This window comes from Maylandia zebra, linkage group LG14 (genome assembly GCF_041146795.1).
Source record: "Maylandia zebra isolate NMK-2024a linkage group LG14, Mzebra_GT3a, whole genome shotgun sequence".
NCBI classification, from domain to species: Eukaryota; Metazoa; Chordata; class Actinopteri; order Cichliformes; family Cichlidae; genus Maylandia; species Maylandia zebra.
This window is the reverse complement of record NC_135180.1, coordinates 23,988,096-24,004,377: the sequence shown is the minus strand read 5'-3', so window position 1 is coordinate 24,004,377 and position 16,282 is coordinate 23,988,096. Positions and strand designations below refer to the sequence as shown.

Below are 16,282 nucleotides of genomic sequence, written 5' to 3'. Positions count from 1 at the left end.
AATACTGATGCCGATACTTTTAACTTATAAAGGTGGCTTATGAAGGGAAGAGCAGTGTGTAATGATTTATGAGATGAATCATCACGAATTCTGATTTTAACGACTGTGAATTTAATTTCCACAATAATCAGTTAACACAACGAAACACACCTTTCAACTTGTCATGTAATTTGAAACTGGGTTACTTTAAGACCTGGAATGTAAATGTGCTTGCTTATAAAGCACTTTGGTTCAACTTCTGTTGTTTAAATGTGCTATAGGTGATAAATAAAATAGACATGACAGTCAACACAAAGGTTCAGATATTTTTCATGTGCAAGTTGGAGATATATTTTTTATTTCCTAAAAAATAATTTATCAAACAGATAAATTAAGATTCGTGGCTAAACACGTTTGGCTTTTCAAAACACGTTAACATTTAAATAACATTAAAAGAAAGAAAGGGGACAAATAAATAAATACTGCGTTTTAAGAGAAAACTTAAACGTTTGTGATTTTGGTACTTCTGGGCTTCCGTAAACCCGGAAGCAGTCGTTTCACAAGCAGCTAGGGTCCCGGCGTGACTTTCACCGGGGTGTCAGCAGCACCGGGGTCATCTAAACAGGGCAATACTACGACCAAGCTGTACTCCACTGAGCTGTTGCCGAGATGAGGGTGTTAAAAGCGGGCATGTTTTTAGCTAAAACGCATCTTTCGGCGCGAGGAACCGTCACACTTAAAAAGGTAATATTATCTAACCCGGGTCTGCTGACTTGACCTCAGTCCAGTTTGTTTCACAGTCGGTAGATCGAGTGAACTGTGATGGTTTCATATCCTCAGGTGCTCATCAACAGCTGCCGGAGCTGCTCCTCCGGTGTCTTTCCAAGCGAGAGGATCCGCAACATCGGGATCTCCGCTCACATCGACTCTGGGAAAACCACCCTGACCGAGCGCGTGCTCTACTACACCGGCAGGATAGCAGAGATCCATGAGGTGAGTCCGTTTCATTGTCTTTATCAAGCTCCTTTTTCCGTTTAGGTGAGGCTCACGAATGCTTTCCCTAACCTGTGTTGTTTAGGTGAAGGGGAAAGATGGCGTTGGAGCCACTATGGACTCCATGGAGTTGGAGAGACAACGAGGCATCACCATCCAGTCAGCTGCTACATACACCGTGTGGAAAGATTACAACATCAACATAATTGACACGCCAGGTAATTAGACATACACCTAGTAAAAATGTAACTCATTACTGTGGTGCTTTGTGTAACTACAAAGTAACGTTTGCTGAGGTGAGCTGCACAGGTAGGGTAATTTAGTATTACCTGTTCATTAACTGTCAGTAAATGGTCAAAAATGAATCGACAGACTGATCCGCACTCACTCCAAAGCAGTTTTTACCTCTTGCTCTGCTACTAGTGCAGAGGAAGTGAGGTCAGCTATGAAGATACTTACCTGTGTAGGTATTGAGATGTCTAGGAGAGAAGACAATGGACCGTTTTGACCAGATTGTTTAACACAGTCTTGGAGAGTGAGAGGATGCCTGAAGAAAAGAGAAGTGTATTAGCATTGATTTTCACAAAAAAGGGTGATGTGCAGAGTTGTAGTAACTACAAAGAATAAAGTTGATGAGCCAGACCGTAAAGCTAGGGGAGGGAGTTGTTGACACTAGGTTAAGAACAGAGGGGATGATCAGTGAGCGCCTTAATTTTTAAAAAGAGCTCTACAGATATGATATTTGATTTTAGAGGGTTGATAGAGAGGTATAGAGGAGGTCAGAAGGAGTTGCACTGTGTCTTTTTTGGATCTAGACAAGCATTTGATGGGGTGCCAAGAGATACCGAGGAAGTCAGGAGTGACGGGGAAGTATGTGAGGGTGGTGCAGGACATGCATGAGGACAGCAAGGCAGTGGTGATGTGTTGTAGGAGTGACAGATGGGTTTGACTAGGCCCATCCAAAACCTTCATTTTATTTATTTATTTTTTGAGCCAGTCAGAGGGGGAATTGCTGGTGTGTTCTGCTGAAGAACCCAAGTGCTCTTGAGCTTCAGGGCACAACTCATGGTCAGACATTCTCCTTCAAGATTTTCTGCAAGTTGTTCAAGTCGCTCCTGAAGCAGCCTCATTTCCCTATGTTTTTTGGCAAATGTGAGAAGAGCCTTTGTGCCTTTTTTTTTTTTTTCCCCCAACTGCTTTCTTATTGTTGAGTCATGAACTTTGACCTTAACTGAGGCAAGTGAGGCATGCAGACATTTTTCTGGGTTTTTTTGTGACCTCCTGGATGCGTTGTCAGGGCACTCTTGGAGTTCACCACTGTTTTCTCCATTTGTGGATGATGCCTGTCATTGTAGTTCACAGGAATCCAATATACAGTGGGGCAAAAAAGTATTTAGTCAGCCACCGATTGTGCAAGTTCCCCCACCTAAAATGATGACAGAGGTCAGTAATTTGCACCAGAGGTACACTTCAACTGTGAGAGACAGAATGTGAAAAAAAAAAACAAAACAAAAAAACCCATGAATCCACATGGTAGGATTTGTAAAGAATTTATTCGTAAATCAGGGTGGAAAATAAGTATTTGGTCAATAACAAAAATACAACTCAATACTTTGTAACATAACCTTTGTTGGCAATAACAGAGGTCAAACGTTTACTATAGGTCTTTACCAGGTTTGCACACACAGTAGCTGGTATTTTGGCCCATTCCTCCATGCAGATCTTCTCGAGAGCAGTGATGTTTTGGGGCTGTCGCCGAGCAACACGGACTTTCAACTCCCGCCACAGATTTTCTATGGGGTTGAGGTCTGGAGACTGGCTAGGCCACTCCAGGACTTTCAAATGCTTCTTACGGAGCCACTCCTTTGTTGCCCGGGCGGTGTGTTTTGGATCATTGTCATGTTGGAAGACCCAGCCTCGTTTCATCTTCAAAGTTCTCACTGATGGAAGGAGGTTTTGGCTCGAAATCTCACGATACATGGCCCCATTCATTCTGTCCTTAACACGGATCAGTCGTCCTGTCCCCTTGGCAGAAAAACAGCCCCATAGCATGATGTTTCCACCCCCATGCTTCACAGTAGGTATGGTGTTCTTGGGATGCAACTCAGTATTCTTCTTCCTCCAAACACGACGAGTTGAGTTTATACCAAAAAGTTCTACTTTGGTTTCATCTGACCACATGACATTCTCCCAATCCTCTGCTGTATCATCCATGTGCTCTCTGGCAAACTTCAGGCGAGTTTGGAGTCTGACTGTTTGAGGCTGTGGACAGGTGTCTTTTATACAGATGATGAGTTCAAACAGGTGCCATTCATACAGGTAACGAGTGGGGGACAGAAAAGCTTCTTACAGAAGACGTTACAGGTCTGTGAGAGCCAGGGATTTTCCTTGTTTGAGGTGACCAAATACTTATTTTCCACCCTGATTTACAAATAAATTCTTTACAAATCCTACCATGTGGATTCATGGATTTTTTTTTCACATTCTGTCTCTCACAGTTGAAGTGTACCTCTGGTGCAAATTACTGACCTCTGTCATCATTTTAAGTGGGGGAACTTGCACAATTGGTGGCTGACTAAATACTTTTTTGCCCCACTGTAAATGGCTTTATAACCATTTCCAGACTGATAAATGTCAATGACTTTGTTTCTCAGCTTTTGACATGATGTGACATGATGTGTTGCTTTTTGAGATCATTTAGCATCACTTCACTTTGTCAGACAGGTTCTGTGTCAGTGATTTGTTGATTCTACAGTAGAAATTAGACTTGTTTGTGGGTAATGAAATTGAAAAGAATGTCGTTAGACAGTTAATGATGTAACGAGGCAGGGGATAATACATTTTCACAGCACTGATGTCATTGGTTGGTTTTCCTTCTGTCCTGATCAGTTTATTTGAGTCACGCGGTTCAAAAACACAAAACAAAAACACACATCCGATATCAAAATCGGTTGATATTTTTGTTTGTTTTAGCTCTTTATAAAACTGCAACAGCATCAAAATCCAGCCTTGCTCAGGCTCTTCTTTAAAGCCTTTCTAGTATTCAGGTAATATTAGGCTTTATTTTGTTGTGTGGTTTGCCACAGAAGCCACGTGAATTAAAATTAAAGTGTGCTGTAGTCTTCGCACCTTAGTGGTGTTGTAGAGTGAGGCGTGATTGTTTATTTGTAATGTATTTTAAACATTTTTGTGCACCTGAGGATCTAAAGCTGCTCACATTGTCTGTTTGGAAGTGGAAAAGTGATTCAGAGCTGATGTAATTGTAACTTTCCTCCACCAAAAATTTAACAGAGGATAAAAGTTGAAAGAACTTTGAATGTTATAGTCTCACGTAAAAGCGAGACATTTTTTTCTCAACAGAGAGTGTCAGTGGCCCCGAGTCATCTATGTTGTATGTTAGCATTTCTATCATTTAATCAGAACCAGTCATGCAGTTGCAACGTCCCTGCTTTGATCATTTTTTTTCTGTCAACTCTTTAACAGCGGTAGAAATGTGAAGGGGTGTGAAGGCACATTTTCAGCACTTTCATTTTGAGTGCGTCTGAACTCGATGTGCCTCACAGGTCACGTGGACTTCACCATCGAGGTGGAGCGTGCGCTGCGCGTGCTGGATGGAGCCGTGCTGGTTCTGTGCGCGGTGGGAGGCGTCCAGTGTCAAACCATGACGGTAAACAGACAAATGAAACGCTACAGCGTCCCCTTCCTCACCTTCATCAACAAGCTGGACCGAATGGGCGCCAACCCCGGACGAGCCCTGCAGCAGATGAGGTACGGTTTGTACACACACGTCACCAGTGTTGGTCAAGTTACTTGAAAAAAGTAATCAGTAACTAATTACTGATTACTTCCCCCAAAAAGTAATCCCGTTACTTTACTGATTACTTATTTTCAAAAGTAATTAATTACTTAGTTACTTTTTAAAAACACGATTTACAACCTGAATAGGTGATAAAGCGATAGATCTTTCAGCCCAATTCTACTTTTTCTGCATAATCCATCATACAAAATGTAATCAAATGGAAAAGTCTCTTTTTAAAACTTTTATAGTTTTATTAATTTTAATCTTTTAACTTTATGCATCAAGCAAAAATTTAATTATATGCAACATTCTCTGACTTGAAGAAATTTGTTTAATATTTAAACCTATTTTCTGCACATTCCAGCACATAAAATATATTTTTTTTTTTGTGTTTACACTCACTCTTTCAAATAGATGCAAGTAAAACACAGCAGAAAATAAATAAAATCAAAGACTAGCGGTCCTGTTGCTCTATTTTCACCTGTACAGCAGGAGTTGGGTAGGCGGAGGTTTACCCTGGTGCAGGTGTGCCGCAGCGGTCAGTGGAAGGATACGGCAGTTTCTCTGTGAATTTCCCATTACGTCATAGCGCACTCGGAGCTTGCTTGGAAGTTTAGGGTTTTTTTTCGCTGTAAAAAGATGTTTTCTTCCCACGCACAATGCTAATGGACACTAATGTTTTTGTCACTTTTTATGGAATCAAACTCAAAGTAAGGTCAGTACTTCCACGCTTTAAACGCTGCACGCTCATACTCTCTCCCGCACTCGGTATATGATCCATTGTTGATCTGCACACAGCTGTTGTCACAAACGTCGCACTCGCTTACGTCACTGTCATGAGACATTCTCGCAAAAAAATCACGGTTTTAGTAACGCAGTAACGCAGCGTTCCTACGGGAAAGTAACGGTAATCTAATTACCGTTTTTGCAATAGTAATCCCTTACTTTAATAGTTACTTGAAAAAAGTAATCGGATTACAGTAACGCGTTACTGCCCATCTCTGCACGTCACACAGAGAGAACAGTCAGACGCATCGGCATGTTTGCCGTTACACCACAGGGCTGAGGACTGAAGAATAACGTGTATGGACTGGATGAGCAAACAGCTTTGAAAGGCTTTGAGACGTCGGTAGAAAAACTGAGGAGAGATTAGTTCTGCCACCTTTACAACCTACGCAAAATTGAAGCATAAACAACTTATCTGAAACCACATCTTGACCTGGTGTGCATAACAAGCATAAACGCACAGTATGCTCATGGTGAGAGCATGCTTTAAAGACAAGTTATTTAAGGAGTAGCTGACTTCCTAAGGTCTCACTTGCATAGGCCCATGTTCTCCAACATGAATGTCCTCTTCAGGCACCACGATTGGTGCTTTAAGCAGTTTTTAACTGGATAATAATACAGATTAGGTGATAATTGTATTAACTTATCAGCAATGTGTGTATTTAACATTTCCATTACCAAACCATGTGACTTAATTGTACTTATACTTTTAAGATATCAGCTGAGGGGCCACAGTGACCTTCTTGGATGGACCTGGGTGCCTTTAAAGGATGTATTTATTATAGGTTGCAGTTTAAAAAACAAAATCATAAACTCCCTAAATCCTTAGAGGTAACTTGAAAGTGACACTGTAGTTGGACTTTTATTTTTAACTCCATGTTTCAGTCTTTGGATCTTTAGCCAGAAGAATCCCTTGAGAAAATGTAGACCAGTCCTTGTATCTCAGCTTTTTCATGTCTGACACTGACTGTGTTAAGTGTTTCATTAATGCAGCAAACACAAAGACTAACTTCTTAATCAATAATACAGCTTGTAAATGCAATAAAACAAATATATTTAACCCATATTCCACATTGCACACTAGATTGCAGTGTAGTAATCAATATTTTTCCCCCGTTTGTTTGCACATTTGGTGTATTCAACGTTTCTTTTCCTGGACTTTTATTATTTTATTAGTTTGCATGAAATCAAAGAGCAGTAAAATGTGAGAATATACAGGAGCTCTTTAGGTTCTTGCAGTAAGCAGCTGTGTGTTTCTTTCTTTGGATTTTTTCGCAGTTTTAAAGAAATTTTCTACTTTTTTTAAGATCCAAACTGAACCACAACGCAGCGTTTGTGAACATCCCCATCGGGCTGGAGGGGAACATGCGTGGCATCATTGACCTCATAGAGGAGCGGAGCATGTATTTCGAAGGACAGTTTGGGTAAGATGAATTTATGTGTAAATGGGTGGTTTTTATTTTCCCTCTGCCATGAATTAGACTTAAGGTCAGCTATTGTACAATTAAACTGTTGCGATCTGCATCAGTCCCATAGAAATTGTGGATAAGACCAAGTTTCCTTACGAGTCTGATCTGTATAAAATATTTAAAGCTGCGTCGTGCTTCCTGCAGGCAAACTATGCGCTATGATGAGATCCCGGCAGATTTTCGAGCTGAGGCCGCAGACCGCAGGCAGGAACTGGTGGAGTGTGTCGCCAATGCTGATGAAATCTTGGGAGAGATGTTCCTGGAGGAAAAAATTCCAACCAAAGATGATCTGAAGGTTTGAGAGACCAGTTTGTGTGAAATCTAACAGTGTCAACTAAACTCCAACAAAAACAAACAAACAAAAAAAATCCTCAATTAAACCCGCTGGTATCTGAGGTATAGTCACTAGTTATTGGTCATTTCATTAGGTACGTCTGTTCAACTGTTCGTTAATCTGAATATCTAATCAGCCAATCACATGGCAGCAACTCAGTGCATTAGGCATGTAGACAGGGTCAGGATGACCTGCTGAAGTTCAAGCTGAGCATCGGACTGGGGAACAAAGGTGATTTAAGTGACTCTGGATGTGGTATGGGTGTTGATACCAGCTTGGTTTCAGAAGCTGCTGATCTCCTGGGTTTTTCCTGCACAACCATCTCTAGAGTTTACAGAGAATAGTCAGAAAAGGAGAAAACATCCAGTGAGCAGCAATCGTCTGTGTGTAAATGCCTTGTTGATCCCATAGGTAAAAGATCAGTAGGGCAACAATAACTTAAATAACCACTTGTTATAACCAAGAAATGAAGATAATGAATGTACGTCACATTGAACCTTGTAGCAGATGGGTTACAGCAGCAGAAGACTGCAACTGACGGTACAACTTACATGAAAAAAGGTGCTGTGGTCTGAGGACTGTTTCTGCTGTGACATTCAGATGGTCCGAATTTGACATAAACGACATGAAAGTATTGATCCATCCTGCTTCTTATCAGCAGTTCAGTTTGGTGCTGATGTAATGGTGTGGGGGATACTTTGGCCTCTTAGTACTATCTGAGGAATGATTAAATGCAGCAGCCAACCTGAGTATTGTTGCTGACCGTGCAGGTTCTCTTTATGACCACTGTGCACCAATCTTCCAGCAGGATAACACATCATGTCACAAAGCTCAAATCATCTCAAACTGGTTTCTTGAACGTGACAATTAGTTCATTGTACTCAAATGAACACCACAGTTCGCCGGATCTCAACCTAGTAGAGCACCTTTGCGATGTGGTGGAACATGAAATTCACATCATGGATGTGCAGCTGATAAATCTGCAGCAACGTTGCGATCCTCTCATGTCAACATGGATGAAAATACCTCAGGAATGTTTCCTGTGTCGTAAAGAATTAAGGCAAAAAGTAGGTCCAACCCAGTACTGTCAAGGTGTACCTAATAAAGTGACCGGTGATTGTATTTCAGACTTGATACAAGTGGTGGCGATCCAAAGAAGCAAACATATCTGAGAGTCAGTTTTGATCAGTCCGGAAATACCAAATTTGGCATCACCAGTTACCCCAAAGTTTGTATAGAAATCCTGAAAATCATTCAGAATTTTCACATCCAAATTTTGAGATTAACATTTCACATCAGCGAAGAGATAAAGGCATTTGTCTCAATCAGTTTTCACCTCACTGCCTTCCAGGCAGCAATCCGCCGGGCTACGGTGCAGCGTCTCTTCACCCCAGTGTTGGTGGGCACAGCGCTGAAGAACAAAGGTGTCCAGCCTCTACTGGACGCCGTCCTGGATTACCTGCCCAACCCCAGTGAAGTCAAAAACTACGCCATCCTCAATGAAGAGTGAGTATGAAGAGGAACGTCAGTTTGCATGCAAAGTGTCCTGAAACTGTAGATTTAAATCAAAATCAGATTAAAAGTTGTTTGTTTTTTTTTCCACTAACATTGGCGGGTTTTTCCACTCTGTTAGAGATTCCACTGAAACCAAAAAGATTCAAATGGACCCAACGAGAGACTCTGCAAACCCCTACGTTGGTCTGGCTTTCAAACTGGAGGTGATTCAGTTTGACAGAGAGCATCTGTTCTGTCTCATGTCCTCGTGATCTCTCTATTTCTGCACATTTGTGCAATAGAAATACTTCAGTTTGCCATGTTCTGCTATTTCCTGTCTTTCAGGCCGGGAGGTTTGGTCAGCTGACGTACATACGAGTGTATCAAGGCTGTCTGAAGAAGGGAGAATATATTTACAACACACGCACAAGCAAGAAAGTCAGAGTTCAGAGGCTCGTGCGTCTTCATGCTGATCAGATGGAGGTGAGAGCAAACCGGCGTTGCGTCAGCAGGCTGTGAGAGGTCACAGTTTTCCATCTGTGGTTTGCACATTAAACAGCAGAGCAGCATGACTGGTCAGAAAGATTGGGTTCCTCTTTTTGGCTTTAATCAAGTGTGTAGATATCAACCACATCCCCTGTGACACCAAAACAACATGTTTGCACCCATCTTCTATCAAAACAAGATGTGAAACTGTTTTTTAGTCATTCCTATCATCATTTTTAAAAAACAATCATCCTGCTTTTTGTGCTCTCTCTCTGCTTTGAAAGGATGTGGATGAGGTTTATGCGGGAGATATCTGTGCCCTGTTTGGAATCGACTGTGCCAGCGGAGACACTTTCACATCCAAGACAACTGCTGACCTGTCCATGGTAAGAAGCAAAGGACACCCGAAAGACAAAGAAACCTGCTTCTTTTTAAAGTGTTTTTGTGCCTCATGAGAAGCATCTTCATTTGATGTCAATTTTTAACACCCACAGGAGTCCATTCACATCCCTGAACCTGTCATTTCCATGGCGATGAAGCCAGCCAACAAGGTAAAAATACTTGTTTAACCTGAAAGACGTGCCTTTTATTATAACTCTAGTCTTAAATCCACCTCTTTGTCACTCCCTCTTATTATTAATTCCTCTTGTGCGACTGAACAGAACGACCTGGATAAATTCTCTAAAGGAATCAACCGTTTCACCAGAGAAGACCCGACGTTTAGAGTGCATTATGACACTGAGAGCAAAGAAACCATCATCTCAGGCATGGGCGAGCTGCATCTGGAAATCTACTCACAGGTACTCACTTAGACAGGTTGCACGTTTCATGGGACATCTCATCAAATCCATTATATAACGTGGGGATAATTATTTCATCTCCCTGCTGAATCTGTAAGTTTACTCACTTAAAAAGAAACAAACGGGCTTGGATTGGTCTTGTAGTCCATTCCAGCCTCGTGCAGGTCCACACTCTTCTCCCTGTTGTGCATTGGAAAGAAACTGATTGTGTGGACAGGTGTGCTTTAAACACACAAGTTGATATCAGGAGTCTGTAATTGATTGACTGATTGTAATCTGTGTGCCCAGTTTGGATGAAGGGGATCGAATACTTGTTTCGCTCAAGGACATTCAAATCAATTTCTAATGTTTATGTAACAGATTTGTTCCGTCTCTCTACTTTAGAAACTACTAGAAAAATTAGGCTGTTAATTTCTTTGTGAGCAAACTAACAAATTCAGTGAGGGAATCAAATAATTTAGTGAGTGTCTTTGGCCTTACCAGCGTTGCTTTATCTCAGGCTACTTTTGGAGTTTGGAGTAAAGTACTTCAGTAGTATTTCCATGAAGGCTTTAATTCTGCAAATTAACAGATCTCTGTTCTGAGTAACCTTTATGATCTAATCCAAGTTTATTTTTGCTCTTTTTCTCTCAGAGGATGGAGAGGGAATACAACTGCCCCTGTGTGATGGGAAAACCCAAAGTAGCTTTCAGAGAGACGATCACCAGTCCCGTACCGTACGTCCTGATAGTCTTTGTCCTTACGCGCACGCACATACAAGCACGCACAAAATACTTTGTCATTGTAAACAGTTTATTTAAGCTAAAATAGACCAAACACAGACATTTAAAACAATTTCAGTATATCATATACTTATGAGTTAAAGCATTTAAGAGTGTAAATTCTAGGTTTCAGCAGTAGATCTGTGCCTAGTGCTTGTAGCGTCATCATGAAAAAACAACAACAAAAAAAACCCATTTATGCGCCAATATTTGACCCCACAAGATGTGAGGACAAATAAGTGGTCTTGGCTGTGTGATGAACACCCACAGATTAGTTAGTCTTTGGAGATTTTTCCCTTTCATGGCGGTGAGGCAGCCGCTTCATCTGCACCACTTTAACCCCCTCTGCAGGAGACCAGGTAAACAGCATCTTCCAGTGAATGATTTCCTGTATCGGCACAGAAAAATGTCAGATCAGCGAGATCTCTGGATGCAAAAATGTGGCTCAGATTGAATAGCAAAGTTTAGCATGAGTGCAGTAAAGTGCATGTTTAATTTACTCCAACACACCACAAGTACCAAATCTATTAGTATTATAAAAAGTTTTATTTTAGCATTTCAGGCTTTTTAAAGGCATTTTTTAAGCCAAGTGTCTACCTGGGACACCATTTCATGCAGCAGTGTGTGACAGTCAAACTCCAGGTGGTCCTCCTCAGTTGTCTGTAGGAAACAAAACAAAAAAAATTTTTTTAAAGGCTTAATACATTTGTTTATATGGCTGACATAACCTGTCTTGTTTTACCACATGAAGGACTTTTATTGACAATCTGTATGTATTCAGTAAATCGTGCAGACATGGGGCTTAAAGGGGCTTAAATTTTTGTAAAGCACCTACCAGCTGAGTGATGTTGGCCACCTGAGCCACGTTGTACAGAGTGTTTTCAGTGGATTCATTCAGCATGATGAAGCTGGAGGCCAGAATGCCCAGATGCCAAAAAGGCTTCATGTCGGGCTCGATGTGACCGTGGCTGTCTGAGGGAAGTTTAGAGTTCTCAGTTACGTCTCATCTCTCAAGCGTCCTGCGTTCATGATGACAGCACTTGTGTTGTCAATGTTTAGAGGAACACCGCAGCACTGACAGTGTTGAAATGTCTGAACGCAACTGTTGTGCAAAATCTGACTTTCAGTGTTGATTGGGTGGAACTGCAGTAGCTTGGACAGTTAAGCCTGTTTTATTGGACTTACCTGGTAAGTACTGTGCAGACATCAGGGTTTGGTTGGTCTTGTATTTTTGGTATAGAGCCTCTTCTTGAGCTTTAATGTCAATTTTAAGGAGCTCCTCATGCGAGGCTTTGACTTCAGGTGGCTGTTGCCCTTTTCCTTTTGGAAAGAAAAGCTCTGCAGAGCAAGTCTGTGTAGTCTGAAGGAGTTAAACAAAACAAAGTTAGCAAAAAACGAATAGTAAAGGCATTCTTAGTGAGCAAGAAATGGGAGTGGATGTAGCCCAGATGAGTCGAGGTTGCACCACACCATCATACAAGCTAACATAAGCCTCCTTTTATAGGCTGTTTAGTCATTCTTGTCAGACCTGCTCACACTAAGCCAGACGCTGTGAGATTGTTTACCATACCTAAGATTTATTTGTAGGATCTTTCAATAGGCAGCAGCAAACACAGATAACGCTGTGTTTGGGAGTGGGTGAAGACATTTATTCAGATTACCTCCACCCTATTTGAGAGGTGGATCATTACTCTTTGTGGTTCTTAAGAAGCTGCAGCTGCACCCCCCCTCCCTCCTCCACCATTATGTCTTTTTTCCTCACATTGTGGTTAAAAGAAAAAGAGAAAAAAGAAAGTCCTACATTGGTTATGATATCATTCACCGAGAGCTCCAGCTGATACTTTCTTCCGGAGTCTGCCACATCCTGAAAGAAAAATTGGAAATTCAAGTTGTTGTTGTTGTTGTTTTTTATTTGCAGTGGCATATTCACATATTTCAGTGTTGAAGGTCAGCTGACCTCTGCGTTCCCACTGTGGACCGTCTGCACTCCGATCAGCCTGAATGGTGAACCGTACCGGGTGTTGAGGTAGTGTTGGACCACCTGAGCTGCCCTCCTGGCAGGGTAGTGATTTGGGTTCAGCTCGCCAGTTGCCATCACATCCTCCTCGGCTCCCTCCTCTGTCCGTGCCTTTATCTGTGGGTGGAAAGTGGAGGGAGAGGGAAAAGGAGTGAATGAGAACAGAAGATGGTTATTGTGCAGGGCTTCCAGTTCCTGGAGGACTTTGATCTTTAGGTGTGAGCAGCTATGTAGACAAACACAGCTTTGCACACAACAGCCACTGAGCAATACAGGAAAGAAACCATGTGTTTTCTTACAGGGTGAAGTGATACGCAGCTGTGAAGTGTCCCAAACTGAATTAAAGTGGGGAGTGAATCTCTGCCAACTGGAATGTTTTTTCCCCTCACAGTCGGTGTTCCGAGTCAGCTGCTCCTCGCGCAAATGGAAAGATAACTTCCCACTTCCTCTGACAGTAGAGTTCACTGAGGACTGCCCCTTTTTAAAGAGACAGAGCCCTTTTTAACACTTCCTCCTGACTTTAAAAAAAAAAAAAAAAAAAGCAGCGCTTTACAGCAAACAGACCTCTGCAAATGTTTGCAACTTAGTAAAGTAGGTCAAATTTGGTTATATAGTAATGGAGAGTTTCAGCTTCAGTTAAAATATGAAGGAAATGTTCACATTTTAGTGGATAGAGCTGGAGCTTAAGTATACTTGGTATTGGTACAATCTTATATTTGGAGTAAATTAGAGATCCCCAACAGACATATTTATAAATGCAATTTCATCAATCATCAGAAGTACTGAATAGTTAAAGTTACATCTCATCTTTCCTCATTAAAACAGCCTAGGATATGCAAATACTTTGTTATAAACCCAAAATAAAACTGTACATTCCAGTACTTAAACCTACTTTAGTTTCTTAAGAGTATTCTTGGTTATGTTGGTTCTTTGATTTGATTGGTGCATACATTTGGATCATCTACTTCCTGTTGTGTCGCTCTATGTTAACAAGTGTTCCCCCCACTCTCTCGTAGATTTGACTTCACCCATAAGAAGCAGAGTGGCGGCTCCGGGCAGTACGGTAAAGTCATCGGGGTCCTTGAGCCTCTCGAGTCAGACCATTACACCAAACTGGAGTTTGAAGATCAAACTGTTGGAACCAACGTCCCAAAGCAGTTTGTGCCAGCTGTTGAAAAGGCATGCAAACACTTTCACGTGGTCTCACAGAATAAGTTTTAAACACAAGTGGAAGCGATTCCAAATTTAAAGTCTCGACTTTCTCCCTCCTTCCCCCATCGTGCTGCAGGGCTTCAAGGACGCCTGTGAGAAGGGCCCTCTGAGCGGGCACAAGATCTCAGGAGTCCGATTCCTCCTGGAAGACGGAGCGCACCACATGGTCGACTCCAATGAGATCTCCTTTATCCGCGCAGGAGAGGGCGCTCTAAAACAAGGTGAGGACGCCCTTCTGTTTGTTTTTTCCATTTGTGTCCGATTCAGCTGAAAAATATCTGGTTTATGTTGCCGCTGGGTTCACCGTTTTCTCCACAGCTATGGAAAAGGCCAACGCAGTGATCCTGGAGCCAATCATGTCCGTGGAAGTCGTTGCACCCCAGGAGTTTCAAGGAGCCGTCATTGCTGGAGTAAACCGCCGCCACGGCGTCATCACAGGACAGGATGGGGGTGAAGGATACTTCACTCTTTATGCTGATGTAAGTCCAGTAAATATAAACGATACAGTGCTTATCTCCAGTTTCACCCGCTTTCTTGTCCTGCTTTAACTCTAATGTCATCCTGTTTGTTCCAACAGATCCCACTAAATGACATGTTTGGTTACGCCACAGAGCTGCGCTCTTGTACTGAGGTAAGTTCAAAAACATACAAAACCTGACGGTCAGGTAATGTTGAGGAATGAGTTCAATTAAAGTTTGTTTTTCAAATGATATCATAGACCATATGGTAGGTGTTTAATATGAGGTAAAGCCTCCTGTGGATGTGGTGAAAGTGGTCACTCGTCTGTGCAAAGACTGTATAAGTATTCAATCTGTTGTCAAAGAACTGCCCTCCATTTTTGGACATTTGCAGCGGTTGCGTTTGGCTCTGATAAGCATGCTGATCCTGCATGTCCCAGTCATCCTCGACAGGAAACTTGTTACAACATAATGCTGGTCAAGGAAGCATCTGGATATGCTCCTCATCCAGGAGGGCCTGCACTACTCTGGCAGCGTGGAGGGGTGGGGGACATCTTTCTGCTGAACTAGCTGCAGGGTGGGGGTACTGCCATAACAATGACTGGAGCTCATCTCAGGACGTCTGTCCAGTCACATTTCCATCAAGAACAATCAGATCAGAGCTGGTGCTCTAAGCAGAGGCTTGAACACGCATGTATGACAGTATGCAGTCTGCTGAAGCCTCCGCCTGCTATGTAGCCCATTTGTGCTACTTTGATAGCCTACAGCTGGAGTTCACAGTAAAAACTGGAGGCTTCTTGGATGAGTGCGTCAAGTGTGTTGATCAGGTCCTGGATTTTGGCAACTAGATATGGTTCAAAGAATTTTTAGCGAGAAAGATTAGATGGATTGGAGATGTGCACGGACAAAAATAGAGGAAATTCTTGGAATCAGACATGGTTTGTAGAAGAAGACAGCTGAATTGCTAACATGTTGTGTCATTGTTTATTCAGGGGAAAGGAGAGTACACCATGGAGTACAGCAGATATCAGCCCTGCCTGCCCGCCGCACAAGAAGAACTCATCCACAAATACTTGGAGGCTACAGGACAGCTGCCAGCGAAGAAGAACAAGTGGAAGAGCTGAACTCATCATTTTCTCCTCATCTTCAACCACAGCTCTACACAAAAACAAGATTTTACTTTCCTTTAGTTGTTTAATCCCCCCTCCTAATGTCTGCCTCACGTGGAAAGACTATTTATTACCTGCATTTTAGCAACAGTTAAGTCTGCAGGCAGCGTTTAAGCTCAGAGTTTTGACTTGAGCTTATAATGGCTTTTGTACTATGTACAGAAAGGTCTTTATGTTATAATGATTGCAACAAAGACGTATTACCTTCAAGTGTACTTGCATGAGTGTGTGTCAGTCATTGCACAATAACATCTTGGAAACATTTCATCCCTCCCTTCAAATCCAGCTACTAAGCAACACAAACCACAGCACAACAGTCGTCCACCGGGTTGCTCCTCACCTGCTCAGATTCATCCGCCGTCTCAGGTATGCTGTTGGGATGAGCTGACGTGTCCGCTGAGGCAGTCGGAGGGCTGATTGTCACGTCGGGAATCCCACTTACTCCCATTAACACAGCCAGAACGACGACGAGCCTCATTATTTCAAACGGACGCTGGGAGAAAACAGTAACGACTTCAGTGGAAG

At 42.2% G+C, this 16,282-nt stretch overlaps 2 protein-coding genes across 3 annotated transcripts; one reads left to right on the top strand and one right to left on the bottom strand.

The window, feature by feature from the left end:
• Positions 1 to 506: 506 nt before the first annotated feature.
• On the top strand, positions 507 to 15,972 carry gfm1 (G elongation factor, mitochondrial 1). The gene is made up of 18 exons (XM_004543631.5): positions 507 to 723; positions 820 to 972; positions 1,058 to 1,190; positions 4,536 to 4,740; positions 6,865 to 6,981; positions 7,171 to 7,321; positions 8,712 to 8,866; positions 8,994 to 9,078; positions 9,200 to 9,337; positions 9,625 to 9,726; positions 9,835 to 9,891; positions 10,003 to 10,140; positions 10,774 to 10,856; positions 13,935 to 14,097; positions 14,207 to 14,351; positions 14,449 to 14,609; positions 14,708 to 14,761; positions 15,581 to 15,972. The coding sequence occupies exons 1-18, from the start codon at positions 649 to 651 to the stop codon at positions 15,710 to 15,712; spliced, it is 2,247 nt and encodes a 748-aa protein (XP_004543688.1). The 5' UTR covers positions 507 to 648; the 3' UTR covers positions 15,713 to 15,972.
• On the bottom strand, positions 10,915 to 16,235 carry lxn (latexin). 2 transcript variants are annotated; one of them, XM_004543630.5, is made up of 7 exons: positions 16,098 to 16,235; positions 12,859 to 13,035; positions 12,703 to 12,765; positions 12,087 to 12,261; positions 11,737 to 11,873; positions 11,499 to 11,561; positions 10,915 to 11,289 (listed from the first exon to the last, which is right to left on the bottom strand). In XM_004543630.5, the coding sequence occupies exons 1-7, from the start codon at positions 16,233 to 16,235 to the stop codon at positions 11,173 to 11,175; spliced, it is 870 nt and encodes a 289-aa protein (XP_004543687.2). In that variant the 3' UTR covers positions 10,915 to 11,172. The 2 variants fall into 2 exon arrangements, with proteins under 2 accessions (XP_004543687.2, XP_012772572.2); XM_012917118.5 differs by lacking the exon at positions 16,098 to 16,235 and adding an exon at positions 13,218 to 13,374.
• Between the last annotated feature and the right edge of the window lie 47 nt (positions 16,236 to 16,282).